The sequence below is a fragment of the Ipomoea nil genome, unplaced genomic scaffold, assembly GCF_001879475.1.
Source record: "Ipomoea nil cultivar Tokyo-kokei standard unplaced genomic scaffold, Asagao_1.1 scaffold3321, whole genome shotgun sequence".
Classification (NCBI taxonomy): domain Eukaryota; kingdom Viridiplantae; phylum Streptophyta; class Magnoliopsida; order Solanales; family Convolvulaceae; genus Ipomoea; species Ipomoea nil.
In genome coordinates this window covers 5,678,194-5,703,836 of record NW_017619749.1, presented here as the reverse complement: position 1 = coordinate 5,703,836, position 25,643 = coordinate 5,678,194, and the positions used below count along the sequence as shown (strand labels likewise).

The following is a 25,643-nucleotide window of genomic DNA, read 5'->3' as shown; positions in this document are numbered from 1 at the left end:
TGAATGAAATTTGTTAGTTTAGTGGCCTAATTGTTATATTTTAAGGTTCAGTGGCCTAATTGCATTATTGTGTGCAGTTCAATGGCCTATTTAATCCTTATTCCTTTTTTTAAAAATGAAAATTATGTCAACAATATTTCAATTGACTATTGGTATAATAAATACAAAATCATACTTTTTTTTAATCTAAAATATAATGTTGCGTTCACAACATGTATCGATTCGTTTGTCAAAATTTTAAGTTCTAGACTACAAAAATAAAATAGGGTATTAGTTGGAATATAATATACTACCATGCATAACATGTGCATGCAATGATGTAATTATATAGACATCAGAAAAAAAAAAAAAAAAAAAAAAAAAAAAAACAGAACAAAAAACAAAAACCAAATAAAACAAATCATGTTTAGTGATCATTTATTTAAATATGCTATATCAATGGTAATTGTTTAATTATATTCGATGGCCTGGTTAGGAATGGAATCGAAAGTCGAAACTATGATGTTTTAATTTTAGCTTAGAGTATCATTTAACTATAAAGCTAGTTTTGAACATCATTATATGTATGTTCATTATTTATACGGTTGTATTATATTGCATACTTGTAGTATTAAAAATATAATGCAAGAAAAGAGCATTATTGTAAAAATAGTTTTTTTTTTTTTTTTTAAACTACTGTAATATATAAAATCTCCAATTCAAAATAATGAACTATATGCAGATATTCAAACTTCAAAGGAGATGCACGTGTGTTGAGAGGTGAGATTTGCTGAGATTTATTCCTTACTTTAATTTGCTCGCACGCATATCTCTAATATATTTATGTCAAATGGTAGGACTTTATTTTAAGGAGGAATATTAATAATTATTGGAGCGACTTGATGATTCATGAATGATGCTAGTGGTTGGACCAGAAAATACAGCTTTTGATGTATATATATATATATATATATATATATATATATATATATATATATATATATATATATATATATATATATAGACCGACGAAATCTTATTTCTAGATCGGCCAAAAGCTAGTTTGATGACAAATAAATTACGTGATGGTACATTAATTTTTTTTAATTTTATTTTTTAATTAAATTAACTATAACTGTTACTCAGCATTTTGTGTTCAGATAATACCTATGTAGCTCTTCTTGAGAGTATGTCACAAGATCAAACCCTGATAGTTGGGTATTGACTTTTCGTGATAGTACATTGTAATAGAGTCAATAGTACTTAAAAAAAATTAACTACAACTTATATTTTCTATTGAGTGTTTAATAAATGAAAAATTCATCAAATGTCATAATTTTATCTGATCTATTCAATAGGTTATCGCTTATTTAACACTAATTAAGCTTCGACATATAGGCCTCATCAAAAAGCGACTTATTAAACTTTTATGACTCTCTCTCTAGATTCTCTCTAGGGTTTTTGCATACCTACTAGGGTTTTCCTAGGTTTTCAGACAATTCTATTCGTATCCTTCCTGAAAGATGGCCAATGATGTTGTAATGGATGGTGTGGACAACCGGCGTGATGCGGGGCAAGCTGAGATGGAAGAGACGCGTGAAAAATGATTGTTGGAAGGGGATCGTACGCAGCGGATGACGGAAGGCCAACAACAACCGCAACGAACAATAAATTGGGGGCAATTGGGGAGGGAATTGGGAGTGGATGGAATGTTACGGGAAAGTGGGGGAAGGGAATTGGGAGTGGATGGAATGTTACGGGAAAGTGGGGGAAGGGGGGAAAAAGGTGGTGGATTGGGGAGGGAGAATGTGGTGTTGGTAGGTAATGGCAGTGGTATGGGAGAGGAGGTGGGCGGTTTGGATGGGGGTGTTGTGGGGAGTAGGGAAGACGTGGGAAGTATGGGGGGAAGGGGGGATGATGGCAGTACGGATCAGCGTAGGAGGGGGGTTGGGGGGGCTACACGGCAGCAAGGGGTAGTGGGGGGTGTGGCGGAGTTGACGGATAGATGGGCGGAGATGGCTTTGATGGAGGAGGAAGGGGCGATGTTTATGCCGGAAGGTGGGGAAGGGGTGGTAGAGGGTGATGGGGAGGAGGAGGAAGAGACTTGGAGGATTGTTGGGCGGTTTTTGACACAAAAAATGGTAAAATTGGATTTTATGAGACAGGTTCTGGCATCTGTGTGGCAGCCGGTACGTGGAGTACAGGTAACGGAAATTCAGAGGGGTTTGTTCTTGTTTGTGTTTTTCCATAAGACAGATATGGAATATGTGCTGAATGGAGGACCCTGGGCCTTTGAGAATAATGCTCTCGTGTGTCGGGAGGTATTAGATGGGGTGAATCCTGTGGATGTGGAGCTGGATATGATTGATATGTGGGTACAGTTGCATGACATGCCTAAGGGATACACGTCGCATGCAATTCTGGAGCAGGCAGGAAATTTTTTGGGTTCTTTTGTTAAACATGATGACCGGTTTGGGGGGGCGCCATGGCTAACGTTTCATCGTATTCGGGTGTCAATTTCGGTTGATAGGCCACTTAGAAGGAGGATGAGGTTGATGAAGAGAGATGGGACAACGGCATGGGTAAATTTCAGATATGAACGGCTGCACAAGTTTTGCTACTTTTGTGGCTGTATGGGTCACTTGCATACTTTCTGCATACACGCTAGGGAGGCTGGAATTCCGGTCGAAAGGTACCTGTACGGTCCGGATTTGCGAGCTGGTGGATCCCGGAGCGCTCCTAGAGCGGTTGGGGATAGCTGGCTTGTTCCGGTAGGCGGGAAACCACGACCACTGGGAGTCAAGCCACGTGTAGTGGATGGGGGACAGGGAAGTGGGACTGTCACACCAACGAGTATGTCTGAAGATGAGGTGGTGGTGGCTACGGCAAAGCGTCGTAGACATAGAACGGAGGGGGGAGAGGGGAGTGGAAACGATGAGGTAACAACCGCAGCTATTCCAAAAAACTTGTCCATGGCGGGAGCTGGTGTCCAGCCCCGCCCATCATCATGAGTACTCTGAGCTGGAACTGTCGTGGCTTGGGCAATCCACGCACAGTTCGATAGATTGTGGGCCTTGCGTCCAGTAAGAAGCCTGATTTTGTGTTTTTGATGGAGACCAAGGTACCACGGATACATGCCCGGGTTACGCTTGGCTATGAAGGTTTGTTTTATGTTGATAACGATGGTTTGAGTGGAAGAATGGCGCTTCTGTGGAAGAAAAATAATACGGTGAGATTTTTAAGCTATTCGCAGAGTCATATTGATGTGGAGGTAAGCTTGTTTAATAAGTTATGGCGCATGACATGCATTTATGGTATCCCCGAGCGTGGTAGGCGGGAGGAGACATGGGATTTACTTGCTACTCTCAAGACTAGATCTTTATTGCCCTGGGTGGTGATAGGGGACTTTAATAATCTACTATATCAGCATGAGAAGAAGGGGGGAAATCCGTATCCTAATAGTCTGTTACGGGGTTTCGGAGATGCTGTGGATGACTGTGGTTTGATGCAAATGCCAATGAGGGGCCATCAGTATACGTGGCAGAAGGGGAAGGGGACGCCGAATTGGATAGAGGAAAGATTGGATAAGGCTTTAATAACGAATGATTGGGGTCTACTCAATGGGAATTCAATGCTGGAAAATATTCGAACTCGGGCGTCGGATCACTCGATCCTATTCCTCAGTATTAATCCGATTTGCATGCCAAGGAAAAGGGGACCGCGAAAGTTCAGATTTGAAATGGCTTGGCTATTAGATGAGGGGTGCAAAGGAGTTGTAGAAACGGCCTGGCAAGAGGGGAGAACGGAGGGATTGCTGCACTGTCAGCAGTTGTGTGGAGAAAAGTTAATGCGGTGGGGTGGGGATCAGTTTCATAAGTTTGGAAAGCGAATTAACCACCTGCAGCAGAGGCAAGATGCCATACGGAATAGACGAGATTTGGTAGCTCTCGCTGAGTACCAACAGATTGAGAATACCATGAAACGAGTAGAGGCCCAGGAGGATGTGTTTTGGAGGCAGCGGGCCAAGCAACACTGGCTACGCGGGGCTGATGCGAATACAAAATTTTATCACAGGTATGCTTCTGCACGCCGGAAAAAGAATTTTATTTCTACTATTAAATGTGATGCTGGTAACTGGGTGGAGGGGGATGATATGCATGCTGTTATACATAATTACTTTGAAAATATTTTTGCCTCAAATGGACTGAGTTGCAATGATCCACTTTTTGGAGTCCTAACCCCACGAGTATCGTTGGAGCAGAATTTGATGCTAGACCGCCCTTTTGAAATTAATGAGGTTAAAGAGGTTCTTTTTTCAATGTATCCGGATAAGGCACCGGGGCCGGATGGGTTGAACCCGGGTTTTTACCAACAGTTTTGGGAGATAGTGGGAGGAGATGTATCTGGTTTTATAATTAATGCTTTGAATTCCTGTGTATTCCCTGAAGGATTGAATGATACTAACATTGTCTTGATACCGAAGAAGGAGATGCCTGAGACGGTAGCAGATTTAAGGCCGATTGCGTTGAGTAATGTCATTTACAGAATTATGGCCAAAATGATAGCTAATAGGATGAAAACATTAATGGGAGGATTGATCTTAGAATCCCAGAGTGCTTTTATCTCGGGAAGGCTAATCACGGACAACATCCTGGTGGCAGCGGAGGTGGGGCATTATCTGAATAGAAAGCAATGTGGTATAGTGGGATGGAGTGCATTAAAGCTAGATATGTCAAAGGCCTATGACAGAATGGAGTGGAACTTTCTAGAAAGAATGCTGACTGGTATGGGTTTTAGTGAGAAGTGGGTAAAGCTAATTATGATGTGTGTAACGACCGTTAATTATACTGTAATGGTTAATGGTATAGAAGGGGGGCAAGTGAAACCAACCAGGGGACTCAGGCAGGGAGACCCGCTCTCTCCGTATTTATTTATTATTTGTGCAGAGGCTCTCTCGATGATATTACAGTATGAACAGTTGGCAGGTTCAATACATGGGTGCAGAGTAGCAAGGGGGGCACCGCCTGTATCACACCTATTTTTTGCGGATGATAGTCTCCTATTTTTTAAAGCAAATATCCAGGAGGCAGGAGTTATAAGGCAGTGTCTTGCAAGGTATGAGAAATTGTCAGGCCAGGTAGTGAATTATAATAAATCAAATATATGTTTTAGGCTTTTAGCAGAAATACCCAGGAGGCTGACAGGGCACAGGTGGCGAGTTGTCTGGGGGTGGTGCAAGCACCCAATTTTGGGAAATATCTGGGCCTGCCATCTTTTGTAGGGAGAAACAAGAGAGCTGTTTTTTCGTATGTGGAGGAAAAAATCAGGCAACGAATTGGTTCGTGGAGTAAAAAGCTACTCTCTCAGGCTGGTAAGGAAGTATTATTGAAAAGTGTAGCACAATCGATGCCTACCTTTTCGATGAGTGTTTTTTTGTTACCTGAGACAGTTTGTCAGTCCATTGAGCGAACTATGAATAAATATTGGTGGGGCAGTGGAAGAGAAAGGGGAATACATTGGAAGGCATGGGACAGGTTGTGCATACCAAAAAAGTATGGTGGTATGGGTTTTAAAGAGCTAAGGGCTTTTAATATAGCTATGCTAGGTAAACAGGCATGGCGATTTTTAATACACCCAGAAACACTCGTAGCCAAAATATATAAGGCAAGGTATTATCCCACAACTAGTTTTACAGATGCAACTATTAGTAATTGCCCGAGTTATTGTTGGAGAAGTATAATGGCAGCCCATGCAATGGTAGTCTCAGGGGTGCGAAGGAGGATTGGGAATGGACAGACAACTCTAATATGGGGGCACCCGTGGTTACGAGATAATCCTAGCCCATTGATTCAAACAGAAATGCCACAGCAATTGAGAGAGGCGCGAGTTGCAGGACTAATTGATTTACAGACTCATACTTGGGATCCGCATATTTTGTCTGATTTATTTATTCCTGAAGATGTGGAGCGAATAAATATGATCCCTGTTAGTCCTGAGTATGAGGACTCATGGTACTGGATGAGTGACCCAAAGGGGACATATACAGTAAAGAATGCCTATAGGCATATTGTGGGAGATTATGAGAATAATCCAGCGAATTTTGATAAGTGGATTGCAATGTGGAGAATAAAAGTCCTCCCGAAATGGAAAACTTTTTTGTGGAGAGCCATATGTGATATTTTGCCAACAACCCTAAACTTGATATTTAAAAGGGTGGAGGTGGACCCAACTTGCCCTATGTGTGGTTTAGAACATGAGGATGTGTTGCATGCTTTAGTGCTCTGTGAATATTCTAGACTTGTTTGGAATATAACACAATTGCCTATTATTAATATTGTTGCAGACTCGTTTACAACATGGCTAAAAGGGGTTATGGCAGTCTTGACGGAGGAGCAGATCCGGGTGATGGTAGCAGTATTATATTATATTTGGAGAATCCGGAATTCAGCTGTCTGGAAGGGATCAATGATGCGGCCTACCCAGTTAGTCAGAGCAGCCACCGTAGCACTGCAGGTGTACGGCACTGCTCATGTTGGCCGAACCAACCCGACACCGGCGACGGACCACATGAATGGTCCAGGAGGGGGTGGTCTACGATGTTATGTGGACGCGGGTTTCCGGCACGACACGGGCGAGGCTACTTACGGCATGGTAATTATAGCTCCAGATGGCTCGTTTGTGGCAGCAAGGAATGGCAATTTACCAATTTGTTTTTCACCACTTATGGTGGAGGCTCAGGCATACAAGGAGGCTTTGTCCTGGCTACTTGAACGGGACACCACATCAGTAAGTTTACTCACGGATTGCATGGAATTGGCAGCGATATTCAGGCACCATCATGCGCCGATACATTCGTACGTTGGGGTCACAGTTGACCAGTGCAGGACGTTTATGTCGTTATTTAATCGTATTACTTTGGATTATATTTCTAGGCAGGTTAATTTACATGCGCATACTTTAGCTACGTTAGCATTTACTCAGGATCAGGCTATGTACTGGGATGCTATCCCACCTGACACTATTGCGGCTTTGATTCATTAATACAATCGCAAGATTGACCTTCAAAAAAAAAAAAAAAAACTTCGACATATACTATTATTCTGATGAGACAATTACTTGACATCCAATGTGGCAATGACTTGACATAATTTTAAAAAAAAAAATTAGTATAAGTTTTTTCTTAAAAAAAAATTAAAACTACAATTTTTTTTTTCTAAATGCCAAATGAAGATTGGCAGTATTTGTCTCAAGGGAGGGGTCATTATATTGTATGATCTGAGACGAGGGGCAAACATGGTCACCCCCCGTTTTATTTGAGTTAAGGGGTAGCTTGACACCCCACCCCCAATCATTATTGCATGGACTATGGTCTACATAATTGCGTGAATTATAAATAAAAAGTATATTTTTAATATACATTTATGTACGTAAAGTACATTTTTTGAAAGTAAATTTTTTATATACTAAGAATACATGATTTTATATAATGTACATTCAATACAACAATAATGTACTTTTAATATATTAAAAATATACCTGATATTCATGGTCCACATAATAATTTGCCCCACTATCTTCATATACTGGATTGAGACTGGTAGTTTTTGTCCATCTTTAAAAATAAATAAATAAATTTTCACTAATATATTCTAAATTTTTATCAACTCACCGTCATATCTACATTATTGAATTGGTATCACATAAAACTAAGACTCAATTATACTTTTTTTTTTTTTACTCCTTCGAGGGATCTCAATAAAGTTTTGTAATTATGAGTTTAATTACACAATTTAATTTATTTGGGACTTATTTGACTTTTTTTTTTCAAATTTAGATACAGATCCAAATATATATTCAATCATACAAACTGTCGGCACAAGTTATCAAGCAGGCGCAGATACCATTATTGTTTCAATTCATCACAAGGAAACTTTGTCAGTGTATTATTATTTATTTTCAAATTCACTTTTTCTACTCACACTTTCCCCTTTTTCAGTGTTTGCTTTTTCTCTTCTTTTTGTGTTTGTTTATTGATTGGCGTCGTTGCTTCTTAATTTTATCATTCTGCAATCAACTTTAGGTTTATGTCCATTTAACCTTTATTATAGGGAAGCCTTTCCTGTGCTACATCATTCTCTATAATTATGTGATGGGATAGTGGATTGGACTAACTTAAGTGGATACATATAATAGACTATTAGGATGCATTAGCTTAATCACAATGTACTTAACCTCGAGTAAATATCAAATATCTTAGGTCAACTTATAAATCACACTTATAAGTGTTAATAACTTGAATAACGAGCTTAACCTAGTTTTAAAAACCTAACTTAACAATTATTATATAATGAATGTTAAGGAATTTCTTACTAACAATATAATTGTAACAGTCTAATCGAAATAGACTTCTCCATTATTCTGTCAGGCGGAAATGTAGAGTCTTGAAGGTAAGAGATTTTTTTTTTTAATGGACAAGTTTAATTGAGCGCAGCTAGTGGAGGGAGATGTGCACAAATGATCCAATAATGAATGTATTTTAAAAGCAGAATTTTATAAATAATATAAAATTAAAAAAGTCACATGATGAATCTTCCTCTACTACATAAATCTTCACACTCTTATGGCATATTGTAATAGTCGATCAAAATCTTTTGGAATTGTATATAATCATTATGTTTGTTGATTTTCGCTCAAGATATTAATGAAGAAACAATGCTATTAATTTTAAAAGCACAAAAAGTAAACTCTAATCATTATAGAGATTTGAAATATTATTTATGACTTGTAATTATTATTCGAGGTTGTGTACGAGATAAATTTTACTCTTGTGTAATAGTTGATAAATCACACGAAAGAGGTTAACCGCACAAGGTAGACGGACTTAAGATATTCTATTTGATTATGTTATTGTAGTATGATATGTTACAGTGAGTTTACTCATCACTGGCCATATATGTTTGTTGTTACTAAACCAAAAACCATTTAATTAATACTCTGTACTCTATCACTAACCCGGATAGTCATTAATATTTATCATTTACATTCTAAGTTATTTGGGCCAATGACATTTGAAAAATCAATTTTTTTTCCTATTAAATAATTCAGGAGTATAATGGTTGCTTTCTGCGACACTAATTCGGTTGAAGCATTATTTTGGATTCCTTTGAATTCATCCCATGACCCATGTCCTCATCATTGTCACGTACATAGGATGGCTATGTTTTTTTCTTTTTTTTTCTAAATAGTGATGGTTTAAACAATCCAAACCCAACACACAAATGGATGAAATCATGGATAGTGGGTATATAAAGAAAGAAAGCATAACGGGGAAGACTTTTAAAATAATTAGACAACAGATGTTGGAAATATAGTAATATTTAAATTGTTTTAGTACTGTTGACTCTGTTATAATGTATTAATGTAGTATCTGTTCATATATACTTTCTCAACGTATCGAGGCACAAAGAGTTAATAACATCCTATTAGGACTTGAATCTATGACCTCTTATTTGGGGAGTCACTCCGTGCAACTAAACCATAAGTTTATTGACAATTATAAATTAATACAAAACAAATAATATTGTAACGCGAATAATCTTGACACTATAAGGGAGAAAAAAAAATTACTAGTTCCAACCCCTCCTCCCCCCTCCCCCCACCTTGAAATTTGAGTCACATTGTAGTTACACCTTAACTTTGAATAAATTATTCATCTCCCTCGAAATCCATGTTGTCTATGATTTCAATAGTGGTTCATGTACATTCTCTCACATTCAACTTTGAGTTGAATGTGTGCTATAAGTGTGTTTTACGAATATGAATTTTAATATAGAATTGTAGTATGAATGAAAGAGTAAGAAACTATATATTCTATTAGGAATTGAATTACACTATTTTACAGAATATGAATTTTAATGTAGAATTGTAGTACAGATAGGAAAATAGGAAATAACATATTCTATTAGGAATTAAATTACACTATTTTACTATATTAAAATAGGAATTTTAATGTAGATTTTTTTTAATGTAGAATTGTAGTATGAATAGGAAAGTAGGAAACAATATATTCCATTACGAATTTAATAATATATGACTATTGTTTTGGACGGGAAGTTAAAATGAAAGATTTTGTTTTGATGGATAGTATAGATATATTCCGAAAAAAAAAAAAAAAAAAATCTGTTTCACCGCCCAGCAACTATAAATAAAACTGCAATTCAAAAATGCGTTAGTTTCTCTATTTTACATGGGCGCAAACAAGGCCTCAATCCTGAACCGCCTTCTCAACGTTAAGATCGTTACCACTAATCGCCTTGAACCACCGCGACAGGCTGAAGTTAAGGCGTTAACCACCACAATCACCAATCACCTCCGCTCTGGAAGCCTTGGAAAGGCCGTCTCCGTCCTCTTTGCCGCCCCATTCCCCTTTCCGTCCGCTCTCTACGCTCATCTCTTCAGAACCTGTGCCTCAAACAAAGCCGCTGTCGAGGTCCGGAAAGTGGAGTCCCACTTGGTCACCTTCTCCCCGAACCCGCCACTGTTTTTGCTCAACAGAGCTATAGAAGCTTACGGAAAATGCGCCTGCTTGAGGGATGCTCAAGAGGTGTTTGACGAATTGCCTCAACGAGATGGCGGGTCTTGGAATGCGATGATTACTGCTTATTCGCAAAATGGGTATGCCGAGAGGGCGTTGGAAATGTTTATGTGCATGCGTGAGTCGGGAGTTTCTGCTAATGAGATCACATTTGCAAGTGTTCTTGTGTCCTGTGCTTCTCTCTTGACTGTTTGGGTTTTGAGACAAGTGCATGCTCTCATTGTGAAGTTTGGCTTCTCTGGAAATGCAATTCTGGAAACTTCACTCGTGGACGTGTATGGGAAATGCCAGGAGATGGATGATGCTAGGAGGATGTTTGATGAAATTGAGAATCCAAATAATGTTTCATGGAACGTAATCATCAGAAGGTATCTTGACATGGGTGTTGGAAAGGATGCCGTGTCTCTGTTTTCAGAGTTGGTGAGGGCAAATGTGGTGCCTCTGACATTTACTGTATCAAATGCTCTTGTTGCCTGCTTGACCATTGGTGGGCTCACAGAAGGGCTTCAAATTCATGGATTTTCTATTAAGATTAATGCTGAGATGGATAAGGTGGTTTCAAATTCTCTTATTGATTTGTATAGGAAATTTGGGGATTTGGTAAGTGCTCGGAGGATTTTTGACTTGATCTGTTCGAAAGATTTGATTCATTGGACTTCGATGGTGTCAGGGTATGCAATGGATGGGAAAACAAGGGAGGCAAGGGACCTCTTTAACGAGATGCCAGAAAAGACCGTGATCTCATGGAATGCAATGCTTGCAGGCTATGTGCATAATAGTGAATGGGATGAAGCTTTACAGCTTATCTTTCTGATGTGCAAACAGACCAGGAACATTGATCATGTTACTCTTGGATTGATCCTCAATGTGTCTGCTGCCCTTTCAGATATTGGATTGGGGAAACAGGTTCATGGATTCATGTATAGACATGAACTCCATTCCAATTTGTTTGTCGCCAATGTGCTTCTTGACATGTATGGAAAATGTGGGTACTTGAGATGGACTAGAGTATGGTTTCATGAAATGAGTCAATGGCGGGATGCAGTTTCTTGGAATGCTTTATTAACGAGCTATAAATCCCATAGGATGGGAGAAACAGCAATGGTGAATTTCTCAAACATGTTAGGAGGGACAATACCAAGTAAGTATACTTTTGGAACCCTCTTGGCTGCTTGTGCAAATACTTTTGCTCTGAAACCAGGCAAACAAATCCATGGATACATGATTAGAAATGATTATGAGATGGATATTGTGATTAATGGAGCATTGGTTAACATGTACTCCAAATGTGGTTGTGTTGACTATGCTCTTGATATTTTTGCCGCAGCGCCTCAAAAGGATTTGGTTCTCTGGAACTCTTTGATGCTGGGATGTTATCACAATAGGAGAAGTGATTACGTGTTTGAATTATTTGAGTTAATGAAGGAGAAGGGAATTAGACCAAACAGTACTACCTTCCAAGCTATATTTCTTGTGTGCATTCGTGAAGGTCATGTATATTTAGGTAGACATCATTTTGATTTAATGAGTGACAAATATTGGATTACCCCTAGGTTGGAGCATTATGAATCCATGATTGAACTGTTTGGTCGGCATGGATACTTTGATGAGCTTGAGGATTTCATTAACAAGTTGCCCTTTTCTCCCACCGTACATATGTTAGAGAGAGTTGTTCACTTCTGTAGAGAGCAAAGGAAACTCAAGTTGGGAAGTTGGGCTATTAATCAACTTAAGCAACTCTTACCCAAAAAAAAGCAACCAAAATTTTAGCATAATTTGTTCTGAAATTGCAAAGTAAGTTGCTGGTAAAGCTTCTGGTAGTGAGATATGCTCAATCAATAGTGAGCATGAGGTAAAAGAAGGCTTGGATTCTTGCATTTGAAGGTGCAATGATATGTGCAATTTGGAGCGGGCCAAGAAAATCCCGAATTCTTGACTTATGATTGATTTTGTTCTTATCACAGCAGGAAGATTGGTACAAAAATTGATAATATCTGGCAAGGGCTTTATATATATATGATCACTTGGGAGCAAGAATGCTTTTGCATATAATCATACTCTCTTAGCATGCCCACACCTATTATTGCATGGATTATCAACTGGATTTCTTCTCAGATCACCCATGAATATGTTTTGTTTGAACATGAAAAATAGGGTTAACCATGAGATTGATGTGGTAGAAATGTTGTGACACCTTAGAGTTGGATAGTTTGGCACTTGGCAGGCATGCATATTAAGTTATTGAAGTAAGATGTACTTTCTGCCTATGTTGCTTTCCGTGCTATACTTTTGGAAATTTTTGGTAAATGAGTTAATATGGTGGTGGGTGGGGAATAGACCTTGCTCACATGATTTGGTACTATAGATTGCTCAATTGTATATGTACTACTGATGTGTCCATTCTTTGGATTTTGGACGGTCCCACTTGATCCACGTGTTCCTTCCTCGTGGAGATGTTTTTATTTTTATTTTTTAATTAATTGATTGATTGCAATTTATGTATACTAAGAGAAATTTTATCATAGCTTTGATTTATGCAACTGAAAAGGTAATTATGGAGCTGGCTGATTGGATTAATGAATTTGACTAGTTGATAACGTTAGTCAATTGTAAAAAAATATTTGGTAAATTAATTATTAGCTGATAGCTAATTACATGCAAATTACTTTTTCAAAAAGCTGATCGAAAAAAATTATTTTAAACAGTTTTTTTAATTTTAGCATTTTGGAGCAATAAGCTGTTACCAAACAAGATTATATGTTTTTCTGGCTCACTTCATGTTCCTTTGAGTGGTAGTTGATGTTTTTGTTTTTTTTGTTTTTGTTTTTCTCCAGCTTGTTCACTTTGAGTGATTTAAAAAAAAAAATGAACAATTATATTTTTAAGGATAACATTACAATTTTACTTTTAACTATTTAAAAAAAAAATAACCGTTCATTTTAAATTATAAGTAGCTGGTATAATAATAATAATAATAATAATAATAATAATAATAATAATAATAATAATAATAATAATAATAATAATAATAATAATAATAATAATAATAATAATAATAATAAAGCCATATGGTCTTGTGAAAATTAAATGTTGATATTAATGGTTAAATGTTGGTATTAAAAACATTTAATTTTTACAAGACCATATGACTTTAAGAAGCATGCATGCAACCCCAAAGTCCATAAGTTTGAAATTAATATATAGCATAGTTTTTTTTTTTGAAGGTAATATATATATAGCATAGCTAGGTGGCCTAATATTTAAGATTGTATATTGAGGACTACGGAGACAAAGATGCGTTATTTATGGATTCATCGGATACTATCCAACTTAATTGATGTGAAGTAGGCTTAGTAACATTAAGATTATATATTTTCGAATTATTAGTTCTCATATTTTATTGATTACACACTTAATTCGATAATATTTGGAAGAAAAAATCAATGTTCGAACTAAGATTGTGATTTTGGTCTTTAAAGGTCAATTGTATGTTGCTACATCTAGAGAAATCTCAAAGGTCTAAAAATTTTGATCCGTGGTGACTCTAAAATTGTAATTCAATTACTATTGTAGTTTACTAAGTTCTTAAAAATTTGTAATATTAAATAATATGTACTAAATTTTTAATATAGTTTAAGATTTGTAGTAATCACCCACCTTAAATATTATTTTAATTGTAAATATATTTATGTTCATAATTTTATCATAAGAATTCACACATAATAATTATTAAATAACAAAAATTTTATATATGAATAAACCTCATTAAGGGCATATTTTTATAACATATTTTTCGTGCATCGCACGGGACAAATATTAGTAATAATAATAATAATAATAATAATAATAATAATAATAATAATAATATAATAATAATAATAATAATAATAATAATAATAATAATTTATGATATTGTAATTGATGCAAAAAAAAAAGTTTATATTATTGATTATACGTGATGGTATAGTTATCACAGTGATAGCTAAAGAAAGAAGCAGTAACATTTGTATGAAATTGTTAAATGACAATCCTTTTCGTTTAGGCAAATCTATGTTTGGTATACGGTTCAGAGGGGGATCGGAGGCACTCATCACGTTGTATACATTGCCTATATCATGGGGAAACAAATTTATTTCTTTTATTATTGTTGTTATTTATGATTTTATTATTATTACACCAAAAAAAAAAAAATACATATGTACCTTCCCAGTTTTCATATCTACATCACTTTTTTAAAAAATTATTTTTGAAAATTTTTTTTCGGGGAAAAAAAGACTTAGAAGATACTTTAGTATTAAAAATTTTTGCCCTTCGAATTTATGACACACACCTTAATGCTATTCTTTATCGACTATGATCACAAGACGAGTTTAATTCAAAATGTATTTTTAAATAATGGTTGTGAATTTTTTCGTAATTCAAAAAATTTACTATCTAATAAATATTACTCCGTATTAGATAGTAATTTTTAGAGTGGCAACAAAAAGACATATGACTTAACCAATTCAGTTGAATTCCATAGAGGAACTGCGTACCTAACATGATTTTAAAATAAAATGAAAACACTTGAAGAAGTAAAATAATTTGGTCCATTTTGAAGAATTTTGTTTTATTATTTTTTTACTCTCCAATTAAAAGTAAAATGAGTACAGTATAGCTGCGCTGCACTTATCACGTAACAAATCCCCATTTTATATTGCCACACTTAAAGTGTTGAGAAAAGTTTACAACTATATTTTTTTTAAGTCACTCATCACTCTTTTACTCCGCCTGCACAAGTACCCTAGTTATAGACTGCTTAGATCAACACAAAAAGTATAGAGTCAAATAAGTTCTTGAATTATTCATTAAAGTGCAATTAAGCCTTCAATTTGAACTAGCAGAAAAAATTTCAATTATGCACTTAAATATTTTTTTTAAGTACAATTAACATCATTTGACCTGTTATTGCAAGTAACCTCTAAGTTAAATGTGATTGGAATGCCATATCAATATATTTTGATGTTCTAGATGCTCAATTTACAAAACAATAATAATAAATAATTTATTAATATTAAATATTAATTTGTTTTCTCTTTAAAAATCTTGACCGCCAAATTATTCTAAAAATATTTAATAATAATAATAATAATATTATTATTATTATTATTATTTAAAAAAAAAAATCTTGACCGCAAGCTTTTTTAAAATATTTAATTTTTAATAAATAAATTATTATTGTCAATAATAGTAAAATTTAAAGCTTGACAACGAGTTTTTTTTTTTTTAATTGAAATATTTAATTTTCAATAAATTATTATTGTTGTTGTTATTATTATTACTATTACTACGTGAATTAGGCACCCAAGTCATTAAAATATATTAATGTAGTATTTTAATCACTTTTAACTTAGAAGTTACCTGAAATAACAAGCCAAATGCGGTTGATTACACTTTTTCTATGTTCAAGTGTCTTACTAGAACTTTTTTTTTCTTCTTTTAAATGTTTAATTGTTCTTTCACAAATAATTCAAGTGTTTATTTGACCCTTATCTCTAAGAACAATAATATCATTTACAGGAAGATTCTACACTTCTACTGTTCTACGATTAACATGATACCACATGGCCAGTATTGTATTGCATCTCCCGAAGATAAATACTTAATTTTGCATGCAAATCACACTTTAATAATTTAAGACTTAGAAGTCAAATATTAGAATTAAAATCGCAATTAAAATCAAATATTTAGTAATTGTAATTTATTGTGAGTAAAAAAAATCTCTTTATTTAATATGGAGTAGTAAATGAGAATTAATCAAAATGAATAAATAAATAAAATTAATAATATACAATACATACATTGACACATACATATGTGTCTATATATTAAAGTTTTATATTAAATGTCTCGATGATAACCTTCTTTATTCTTTTATTTATTTATTTTTTTAATCATTTGATTCCATTGCTCACAAATAGCAAAAAAATGTAATATATTTTATGATTATTAAAAAATTTGAATCTAATAGTAATAAATATGAAATTCGATAATGAAGTACACAAGATATCAACCAAACAGGAACTTAATCTCCAAACAATCCGCACATAATATTTTTATTTGTTTTATTTGTTTTATTTTTTTAAATGTGATTTGGCATGCTAAAGCGTGGAAAAGATTTTGCATTATATTTTTATCTAACGCGTGGAAATGATGTTGTACGATGACTATGCCTTTAAGAAAATATATATATTTAATTTCTTATTTTGTGAGTGGGAATAATTTCTTTGATTTAATTATTCCAAAAGACTGAATTAACCCAACCCTAAGGGCCCCACCGCACCCCGGTCCGACAGAGCATTTAGAAGAATGTAAATCTGCTCACTGCGCACAAGAAGCCCCCCTCACTGCCACTAATAAGACTTGATCCCTGGTCATTCTTCCAAAGTTTCACCTCTATGACCAGTTGAGCTACCCATGCGGGCAATTTTTTTGATTTAATTTATTGAAAAGTTCGTAGTCATTATATGAATGTGTTCTTTTGGTGAAATTTGTATTGTGTTCCTAACTGATAAAGAATCATAAAGATGTAAACCAACTTAAGTTTATTATAGTTGACGAGCTCAAATCAAGAAAGTCAATAAACTATTTTCATTTGAAACTATTGGATGTTGTGTGTGAAAAAAAAAATTGTTAACAAAAAACGAGATATTCTTTATTGTGTGTGTGTGTTTTTTTTTGTTTTTTTGTTTTTTTTTTTAACTTAATTGATATAACTAAAAATATGTTATTATGTTTGAAATAGGTGACTAAATGAATAGAACACAATAAAAAAAAAAAAAACAAGAGTTGGCTTCTTAGGAGTGCAAAACCTAAATTTTCAGTTTGCTAAAAGGAATCATAGATTGCTTTAAATTGGAATGCAAAATTCTAGTTTTACTCTGCATTTTAACACCAATTTAACGCCAAAGCTAACGGTCCTAACGGAGGACCATTTTGACTTAAAATTCTAAAGTTAAAGGACCACTTTGAAAAAATTAAAAGTCAAGTGACCAATTTAAAAAAATATCATAGTCGGATGATATTTTGGGAATTAAGTCGTATTATTATTATTTTATAATTTTATAATAATAATAACAAGAGTTGGCTTCTGAGTTGTTACATGTTCACCCCTGGGGAAACGTTGTTTACGTTGACGAAAAATATTTAAAAACGCTACATGCCATGGTAATGCAATTAATGTAGTAGTTTTTTTTAATTTGATGGGTCCTGTACGTCTCATTTAAGCACTGCACCACATATCTATAAGATCTCAATAATATTACACAATTCAGTATCTCATAATCCTAAGCTGCTGATTCAATATTATAATTATTATTATTTGAAATGGGTGCAGTTTGGGTTTCGAGATCAACAAGGTGCATTGCTACATCTCTAGCAAGCACAACCAAGATCGGCGCCGTTTTGGGCCGCCTTCTCAACGCTTCTGCTTACCATTCTACCGCCTCATTGCCCACCGCCGGCGCCGGCGCCGGAATGCGGGAGCAGAAGCCTGAATTATCCGGGAAGTCGGCCGCCATTTTCTCGCCGCGGCGTTTCGAGTCCATGAAAGCTGCGCAGCTAGCGGAGGCACCCTGTTACTCTTCCGAGGACGATTACGATGATCATTATGACCCCAATCGGGTATGTATTTCATACTCTCTTCTCCATACCTTTTGCTCTGCTTACTACTATTCATCATCTCTCAAAAAGTTGAATTCCAATCCTAAGAGTCTCCCTCGCCCCATTCTGATAAAGCATGTGAGATGAGGTAAATTACAGTTCAGCAGACATAACCCAATGTTTATGCGCACAATGGATCTGTCCATTTTAGACATAATTCTTACACTGTAGTCTGAAAGCTGTTGTCGAGTTTCAAACATTGATCTATTCTCCTGAATACGGTCTATTGAACCAGTTGCAAAATTAGGCCACTATGCAATATTAATACACAATTGATGATTGAAATACGACATGACGGTAGAGTAACTATATAATTTTAATAGTTATGATAATCGGTCATGTTTTGTCAATCTAAAGATGAAACTTAAAAATTAGAACTTATTGTTATTAAGTTAATTCTTAGAGTACCAGGACTATGTGGTCCAATGGTACTCGGGTTGGACTTTCATTTGGAAGATTATGAGTTTAAGCCTCAGTTGAGACGTTATTGGTTCTTTGTGTTTCAGTAGGTTGGGAAAGTATATGAACAGATACTACAATGTAATAGAGTCAGTAACTTTCAAAAGAAAAAAAGTTAATTCTTAGAGTAATTTTGTTGGTCGCCGCAATAATGGCTTTCCATTTGAAAATTGAAATCATAAACACTTGCTTAATAGTAGAAACTGTGTTTTTATTTTTATTTCACAATATTATAATGTTTTAAATTATCATAAAATTACTTTTAATTGTGATAAATGTGAGTAGATAGATAGATAGATGAGCGTAAAGTGTGGTAAGTGATGAATGTCAATATGATGGGTGATGTTAGAGGAGGCCTGAAAATTTGTGAGACAATATCTTAACATGATACAAAATTAGGCACAAGAATAACAAGTTAGTGTTTAGATTTAATATATTATTTTATCATTTTATAAATATTATGGTATGTTATGAATTAAATATCTTTACTATTTTGTTGATTTAATTAAAAAAATTAAAGTTTTATTTTTAAAAATTATATTAATATGTCTAATGTTTGTTTAATGAGTTATCTTGTCATATTGTTTTGTATAGATCAGAAATCTATTAATCAAACTTGTCTATCGTGTTTATCGATTTAACTCTTTTAAAAATCGTATTTGTGTTTATGTTTAACTTCACTATATGTCTATATTCATATCATAATCGTGTCAACGCATTAACAAATTTGTGTTACACGAATTGTCAAGTCTATGATAAAAATGTTAAATATAAAAGTAGAAGTGAGGATAGTAATATGTATGCGAAACTCAGTGAAAGGTTGAGACATGTTATAAGTATATATAATAACAAATAAGGATAACTACTATTAGAAACAACAAATTTCACCATTTGATGAAACAATAAAATTTATTTTATTTATTAGTTATCATGAATTCATCGATTTCATTCATATTTAAAAAGATTATATTTATATTAGTTCATCAAGTAGTTAAAGATTTTTAACTATAACTAGATTCATATAATAATATATGTCAAAATGTAAGGTATAACTAGATTCTTTTTTTTTTTTTTTTTTTTTTTTTTTTTTGAGTTAATTATCGAAATGGTCCATTGACTATAGCGAAATTACTAATTTGGTCATTGACTATTTTTTTGACCAATTAAATCCCTCAAATTTAAAAATCTTAACCAATTTAGTCCTCCGTTTGTTTGACCGTTAGTCAACCGTTAACTTGAGACCAAATTGGTAATTCGCTATAGTCAAGGGACCATTTTGGTAATTAACTTTAAGGGTGGGCAATTCGGTTCAGTTTTCTTGAACCGAACCGTACCAAACTAGTTAGATTCGGCAATATACCGAACAACCGAACGGTAATAGATTCTTGTATACTGAACGGTTCAGTAAAAAATCGAACCAAACTTAATTGTTCGGTAAAAATCGAACCGAACCGAATACCGTTTGGACTTTGGATTGCTATTTTGTTATATATTAGACTTTGGATATGGACTATGTAAACACTATAACACATAATATAGAACATTTGATAACAAACCATAAAGAAATCAAATAAAACATTTACGAGAGATACCCGTGAGAATATGAGCTGAACGGTAGAGCAAGCAGCAAGGGACTTGGTTTTACTTTTTATTTATTTATTTATTATTTATTATTAGTATTATTATAATATATATATTTTTAAATCAAACGGTATTCGGTTCAGTTCAATTTTTTACCAAACAATTCGGATCGATTTTTTATCGAACCGTTGGGTATACAAGAATCTAATACTGTTCGGTTGTTCGGTATATTACCGAACCAAACTAGTTCGGTTTGGTACGGTTCGGGTCGAGAAAACTAAACCGAATTGCCCACCCCTAAAGTTAATTACCAAAGTGGTCCCTTGACTATAGCTAAATTACCAATTTGGTCTTAAGTTAATTGTTGACTAACGGTCAAACAAACAGAGGACCAAATTGGTTAAGATTTTTAAAGTTGAAGAACTTAATTGGTTAAAAAAAATAGTCAAGGGACCATTTTGATAATTAATTTTTTTTTTTTAAATGTTATTAACTCTATTACAATATTAGAATGTAGTATTTATACTATGATTCAAATCTGAGACTTCTTATTTGAGGGCCATAGTTATTTTGCTTGACCACAAAGTCTTTGATAGTTAGACTTGTGTTGGTGGTAACAGTGGGGTAAGTGTGTTCCGATTGTTAAGTGCTTGTAATAATAGTGAAATAAAATAAAATAAAATAAAACTAAATGCGTTATTTTAGAGTGAAATTTATTCTTTATATATTATTTATTACTGGATTAGTAATTATGCGTTTCACACATCACTTAGAAAAGTAATTTTAAAAAAAAAAGTATTGTGGATACTTTTATGTTTAGAATTTTTTTGTTTAAAATTTTTATTATATTTATAATAGTTAAAAAGTTCTTTTTTTCCTAATTTTTATCTAATTAATGAGAGACAAAATAAAAAGAAAATTTTAACTTCAATCTTTTCAAAAAAAAAAAAAATGAATAAGGTTCAAATTGGCCACTGAACGTAATCTGAAAATGTAATTAGGCCACTGAACGAAAAAAAAATGCAATTAAGCCACTGAACACTCTAAAAATGTGCAATTTCATCTGATAGCAGGTTACTCTCAATTTTAGCAGGTTATCTGCTTACGTGGCAGCTGAGTTGGCATTTTAAATAAATTTTAATTAATTTTTAATAAATTTTAATAATAACTTTTTATTAAATTTTTTTTTTAAAAATAAAAACGACTTTATTTTATTTTTTATTTAATTTTTTCCAATTTTTTATAAAATTTATTCTTAAAATTAATTATTAAAAATGTCAACTAAGCTGCCACGTAAGCAGGTAACCTGCTAAAATTGATAGTAACCTACTATCCGGTAAAATTACATACGTTTGGAGAGTTCAGTGGCCTAATTGCACATTTTTTGAGTGTTCAATGATCTAATTGCACTTTTTTTTTTGTTCAGTAACCTAATTGCATTTTTAAGTTACATGTGGGCAATTTAAACCTTATTCAAAAAAAAAAAAAAGAGAATAGAGTTTTGAGTTTTAGATTTCATTTTTTCTCCACACAAAACTGATGGAAGAGTTTAGGTGGACAGGTGGTGCACGCAGCCACGCTAAGCGGCACGATACCACAACCATCTACGGATTACACGAACACACACAAAACACGATACGACCCACACTAAATCCTACACCCTTCACTCTACCTAATTTTTTTTTATTTCCAAAAAAAAAAAAAAATCATTTTTACGTTTATATATGCTAACTATATTAAAATTTTACTGTCTTCATCCATCATTAAATGTTCCAGAAAGTCCGTACATGCACTAATCCATCATGCCCATCCAGCTCTAATTGATTTCCAGCGGTCCACTGCCCATTCCTATTATTTTGGCCTGGCCTGTGGAATGCGTTGTCACACTTTGATTATATTGAAAACGATAAGCACGACCCCTCATTCTCATCTTCCTGTTCCATATCATCTTCTCGTACCACTATTCAAATTTGACACGTATCACGTTCATAAATTTTGAATATACGATGATGTCGTATTATTATATCAAGATCAAGATAACAATATTGACAAAAAAAGAAGAAAAATATTGAAAGAAATATAATTTTCATTATGTAATATATACGAAAAATATTCTAAAATAATATGAGAGTTTAAAAAACTTAGGAGTAACTAATTCAGACGTTATAATTAATTTTTTTTCCTTTGAAATTCTCCACTCAATTAATACCTTCCTTTTAGTCTCTCATCACGTGGAGAATATATGAGCAACCTAAAGTAACTCTTTAATTTGACACAGCCCGGTTATGAGTTATGACTAATCCAATATGTTAGGTTATATTTTCATTATTGCTGTATGCGACTTTAACTCCATCTTCTATAAGATAAGGATTGTCCTACGCGGCCACAGTACACCTTCATTGCCCATAAAGGCATAAACTTCATGTCCATCATCATCATCATATTCTCCTTCTTCCCATATTGCAGAACACAGAAAACTGCACAATTAAGAATTTTTGATTCAGATACATATATATATGGCTTTCGTGTTTAAAGCTCTCATCCAAAATCACAAAAGGCGGCTATCTATAGGCTTGCATGCATCACCTGCAGCATCTACCCTTTTCTCCCTTCACCGCTTTAAGTCCACCGGTGCAGTGGCAGAGCGGTCTCCTGTATTTAACGACAACGATGACGTCACTTTTCCGGTGAGTCGATCGGCTAACGTAAGGTGTATGTCAATATTGTGTCGGGCGGACATTTGGCATGTGTCATGGTTTAATTTGTGTAACGCGAGCCACGTGCCATGGTGCATTATAATTGCTGCTTTAATTTTAGTGACAGAAAACAAAAAAAATTAGCTTAACTGGGAAAAGCTAAGGTTTTTAGTTTTGATTAGCAGACATTGGATTTTCCTGGTGGAAGGGTGCCCTTTACGGCGCAGATGAAGTTTATCTCGGAGGCTACTGATCGGAGGATTCCATGTTATCGTGTACTTGATGATGATGGCTATGTCTTGCCTGGCAGCACTGTATTCGAGCAGGTTGGCTAACACTTAAAATTTATACATATTCTTATCAATTTGGAAACTTAATTGTTAGAAATTTGGGTTTTAACTTTACTGTGATGTAGGTGAGACAAGAAATGGCAATGAAGATGTATAGTGCGATGGTGACTGTTCAAACTGTGGACACCATATTTTATGAAGCTCAAAGGCAGGGGAGATTGTCCTTTTATTTAACCTCTTTTGGAGAAGAAGCTATCAGCATAGGATCTGCGGCTGCCCTCTCGCCGGATGATGTTTTAATGCTTCAGGTATCTATCTATCAGCTTTATTAAGCTTCTTGGTCAATGGTCATGGCAGAATATATATCTCAAAATTTTATTTTTTTTTAAAATAAAATTTTGTGATGATACAGTACCGGGAACTAGGAGTTCTGTTATGGAGAGACTTCAGCCTGCAAGAAATGGCTAACCAGTGCTTTGGGAATAAGGGTGATTATGGGAAGGGCAGGCAAATGCCTATCCATTATGGCTCTAACAAGCACAATATCTTGACCATCTCTTCACCTCTGGCGTAAGATGGACTATCTTTCTTCATCAAATTTCTGGAATTATGAATCCTGTAAATCCTCCTTTGCCTGATTTGCTTCAATTCCACAGAACCCAGATTCCTCAGGCTGCTGGGGTGGCTTATTCACTTAAAATGGATCAGAAAGATGCTTGTGTTGTCACCTACTTTGGTGATGGTACCACCAGTGAGGTGATAACCTTTTTGTGTCGCCATTTCGATGCAGATCTCATTATGTTTTGGTTATATATATACTAGTGTTTGTGCAGGGAGATTTCCATGCGGGGTTAAATTTTGCAGCTGTAATGGAAGCTCCAGTGGTGTTCATTTGCCGCAACAATGGATGGGCCATTAGCACCCCTGTTTCAGAACAATTCCGAAGTAAGATTGATTGTTGTAGCTAAGTAAGCACACAGATATCAGATAACTAAACTAAAGCTTTTCTCTGTCTTTCTCATTCCAATTCCCTGCATGTGTGTGGTTTCTTTAGGTGATGGAATTGTGACTAAAGGGCAAGGTTATGGAATCACCAGCATCCGAGTAGACGGCAATGACGCTCTCGCAGTTTTCAACGCCATCCGTGTGGCTCGCGAAATGGCAATCAAGCAACAAAAACCAATACTTGTCGAGGTAATAATTCACGACAGTATGTGCTTCGTTTTAACTAAAAGTCTTTCTTTGACACCAATTCGTTTTACAGGCCATGACTTATCGCGTGTCTCACCACTCTACATCCGATGATTCCACCAAGTACCGCCCCACAGAAGAAATAGAGCACTGGAAGACGGCGAGAAGCCCCGTGGCCAGGTTCAGAAAATGGATACAGAGGCATGGATGGTGGAGCGACGACCACGAACATCAACTTCGTGGAAATATAAGAAAACAGGTACAAATTAAAGAACATTCAACAAAACACAACATTATATTGGACACGAATGATGATTATTATATATTGTGTTATGATTTTGCAGGTGTTACAGGCAATTCAAGAAGCAGAGAAGATGGAGAAACCTTCACTTGCAGAGTTGTTCACTGATGTGTATGACAAAGTGCCTTCAAACCTTAAAGAACAGGAAAGGTTGTTAAGAGACATTGTTATGCGACACCCAAAAGATTACCCTGCAGATGTTCCCGTCTAGGCCGCCTATTTTATCTAAATTTCGTATATATATATATATATAAGTTTATAAATGCATGCTTAAATATGTATAAACCCTTCATTATTATGATGATGATGATGTTGAACTGTAGTATTGCTGTCATCAATATAAATTAATGTATATCTTCAATAAGTTAACCTAAAAGGGGTTAATGATGATGCCGATTAATCAGCCCAGGTATTATATATCTATTGTAAACAAAGACAGATGGTTTTGTAATTAGACTAAATTTGTTCGATGTGGGACGTTTTCCTGGTTCAACAAACTCTTAAAAGCCTGTGCTTTAACAGTTTAATGTTCCAATATAATAAACCACAACTAATTAAGAAGATTAGCTTGGAGTTTAATAATAATAAAATTCTTTAGCTGCGCTGTTCTCTTTTTCTTGAAATATGATTGAAACGCACGTACGCCACTCATACTCATAATCCGCCTACCCTTAATTGCCTAATTAACTATTCTCTTTGTTACCCAAAAAGTCTGCAAACATGCATGTGAAGATGCTGATGCTTCTTTTTTATTTATTTTTCAATAAAAGTTTCACCCTTTACTAATAAAGCTGGTCTCCCTCTATATATCCCTCACCACCGACTATTAGGAATGCGAGATAATCTCAACC

At 34.7% G+C, this 25,643-nt stretch overlaps 2 protein-coding genes across 5 annotated transcripts; both read left to right on the top strand.

Moving 5' to 3' along the window:
* Positions 1–10,179: 10,179 nt before the first annotated feature.
* On the top strand, positions 10,180–19,276 carry LOC109170576 (pentatricopeptide repeat-containing protein At3g26540). The gene is made up of 2 exons (XM_019319748.1): positions 10,180–12,317; positions 19,261–19,276. The coding sequence occupies exons 1-2, from the start codon at positions 10,226–10,228 to the stop codon at positions 19,263–19,265; spliced, it is 2,097 nt and encodes a 698-aa protein (XP_019175293.1). The 5' UTR covers positions 10,180–10,225; the 3' UTR covers positions 19,266–19,276.
* Positions 17,887–25,195, top strand: LOC109170577 (2-oxoisovalerate dehydrogenase subunit alpha 1, mitochondrial). 4 transcript variants are annotated; one of them, XM_019319749.1, is made up of 9 exons: positions 17,887–18,235; positions 23,196–23,336; positions 23,426–23,608; positions 23,713–23,870; positions 23,957–24,056; positions 24,134–24,245; positions 24,355–24,494; positions 24,565–24,750; positions 24,836–25,195. In XM_019319749.1, the coding sequence occupies exons 1-9, from the start codon at positions 17,939–17,941 to the stop codon at positions 25,001–25,003; spliced, it is 1,485 nt and encodes a 494-aa protein (XP_019175294.1). In that variant the 5' UTR covers positions 17,887–17,938; the 3' UTR covers positions 25,004–25,195. The 4 variants fall into 4 exon arrangements, with proteins under 4 accessions (XP_019175294.1, XP_019175295.1, XP_019175296.1 ...); XM_019319750.1 differs by lacking the exon at positions 17,887–18,235 and adding an exon at positions 22,689–23,001 and having other exon boundaries at positions 23,193–23,336; XM_019319751.1 differs by lacking the exon at positions 17,887–18,235 and adding an exon at positions 22,693–23,001.
* The last annotated feature ends 448 nt before the right edge of the window (positions 25,196–25,643 follow it).

Coding starts and splice junctions, on each gene's coding strand:
- LOC109170576 (XM_019319748.1), top strand. CDS start 10,226: ATGGGCGCAAACAAGGCCTCAATCCTGAACCGCCTTCTCAACGTTAAG.
- LOC109170577 (XM_019319749.1), top strand. CDS start 17,939: ATGGGTGCAGTTTGGGTTTCGAGATCAACAAGGTGCATTGCTACATCT. Junction 23,609..23,712: donor ATGATGTTTTAATGCTTCAG/GTATCTATCTAT, acceptor GTGATGATACAG/TACCGGGAACTAGGAGTTCT. Junction 23,871..23,956: donor ACCATCTCTTCACCTCTGGC/GTAAGATGGACT, acceptor TCAATTCCACAG/AACCCAGATTCCTCAGGCTG.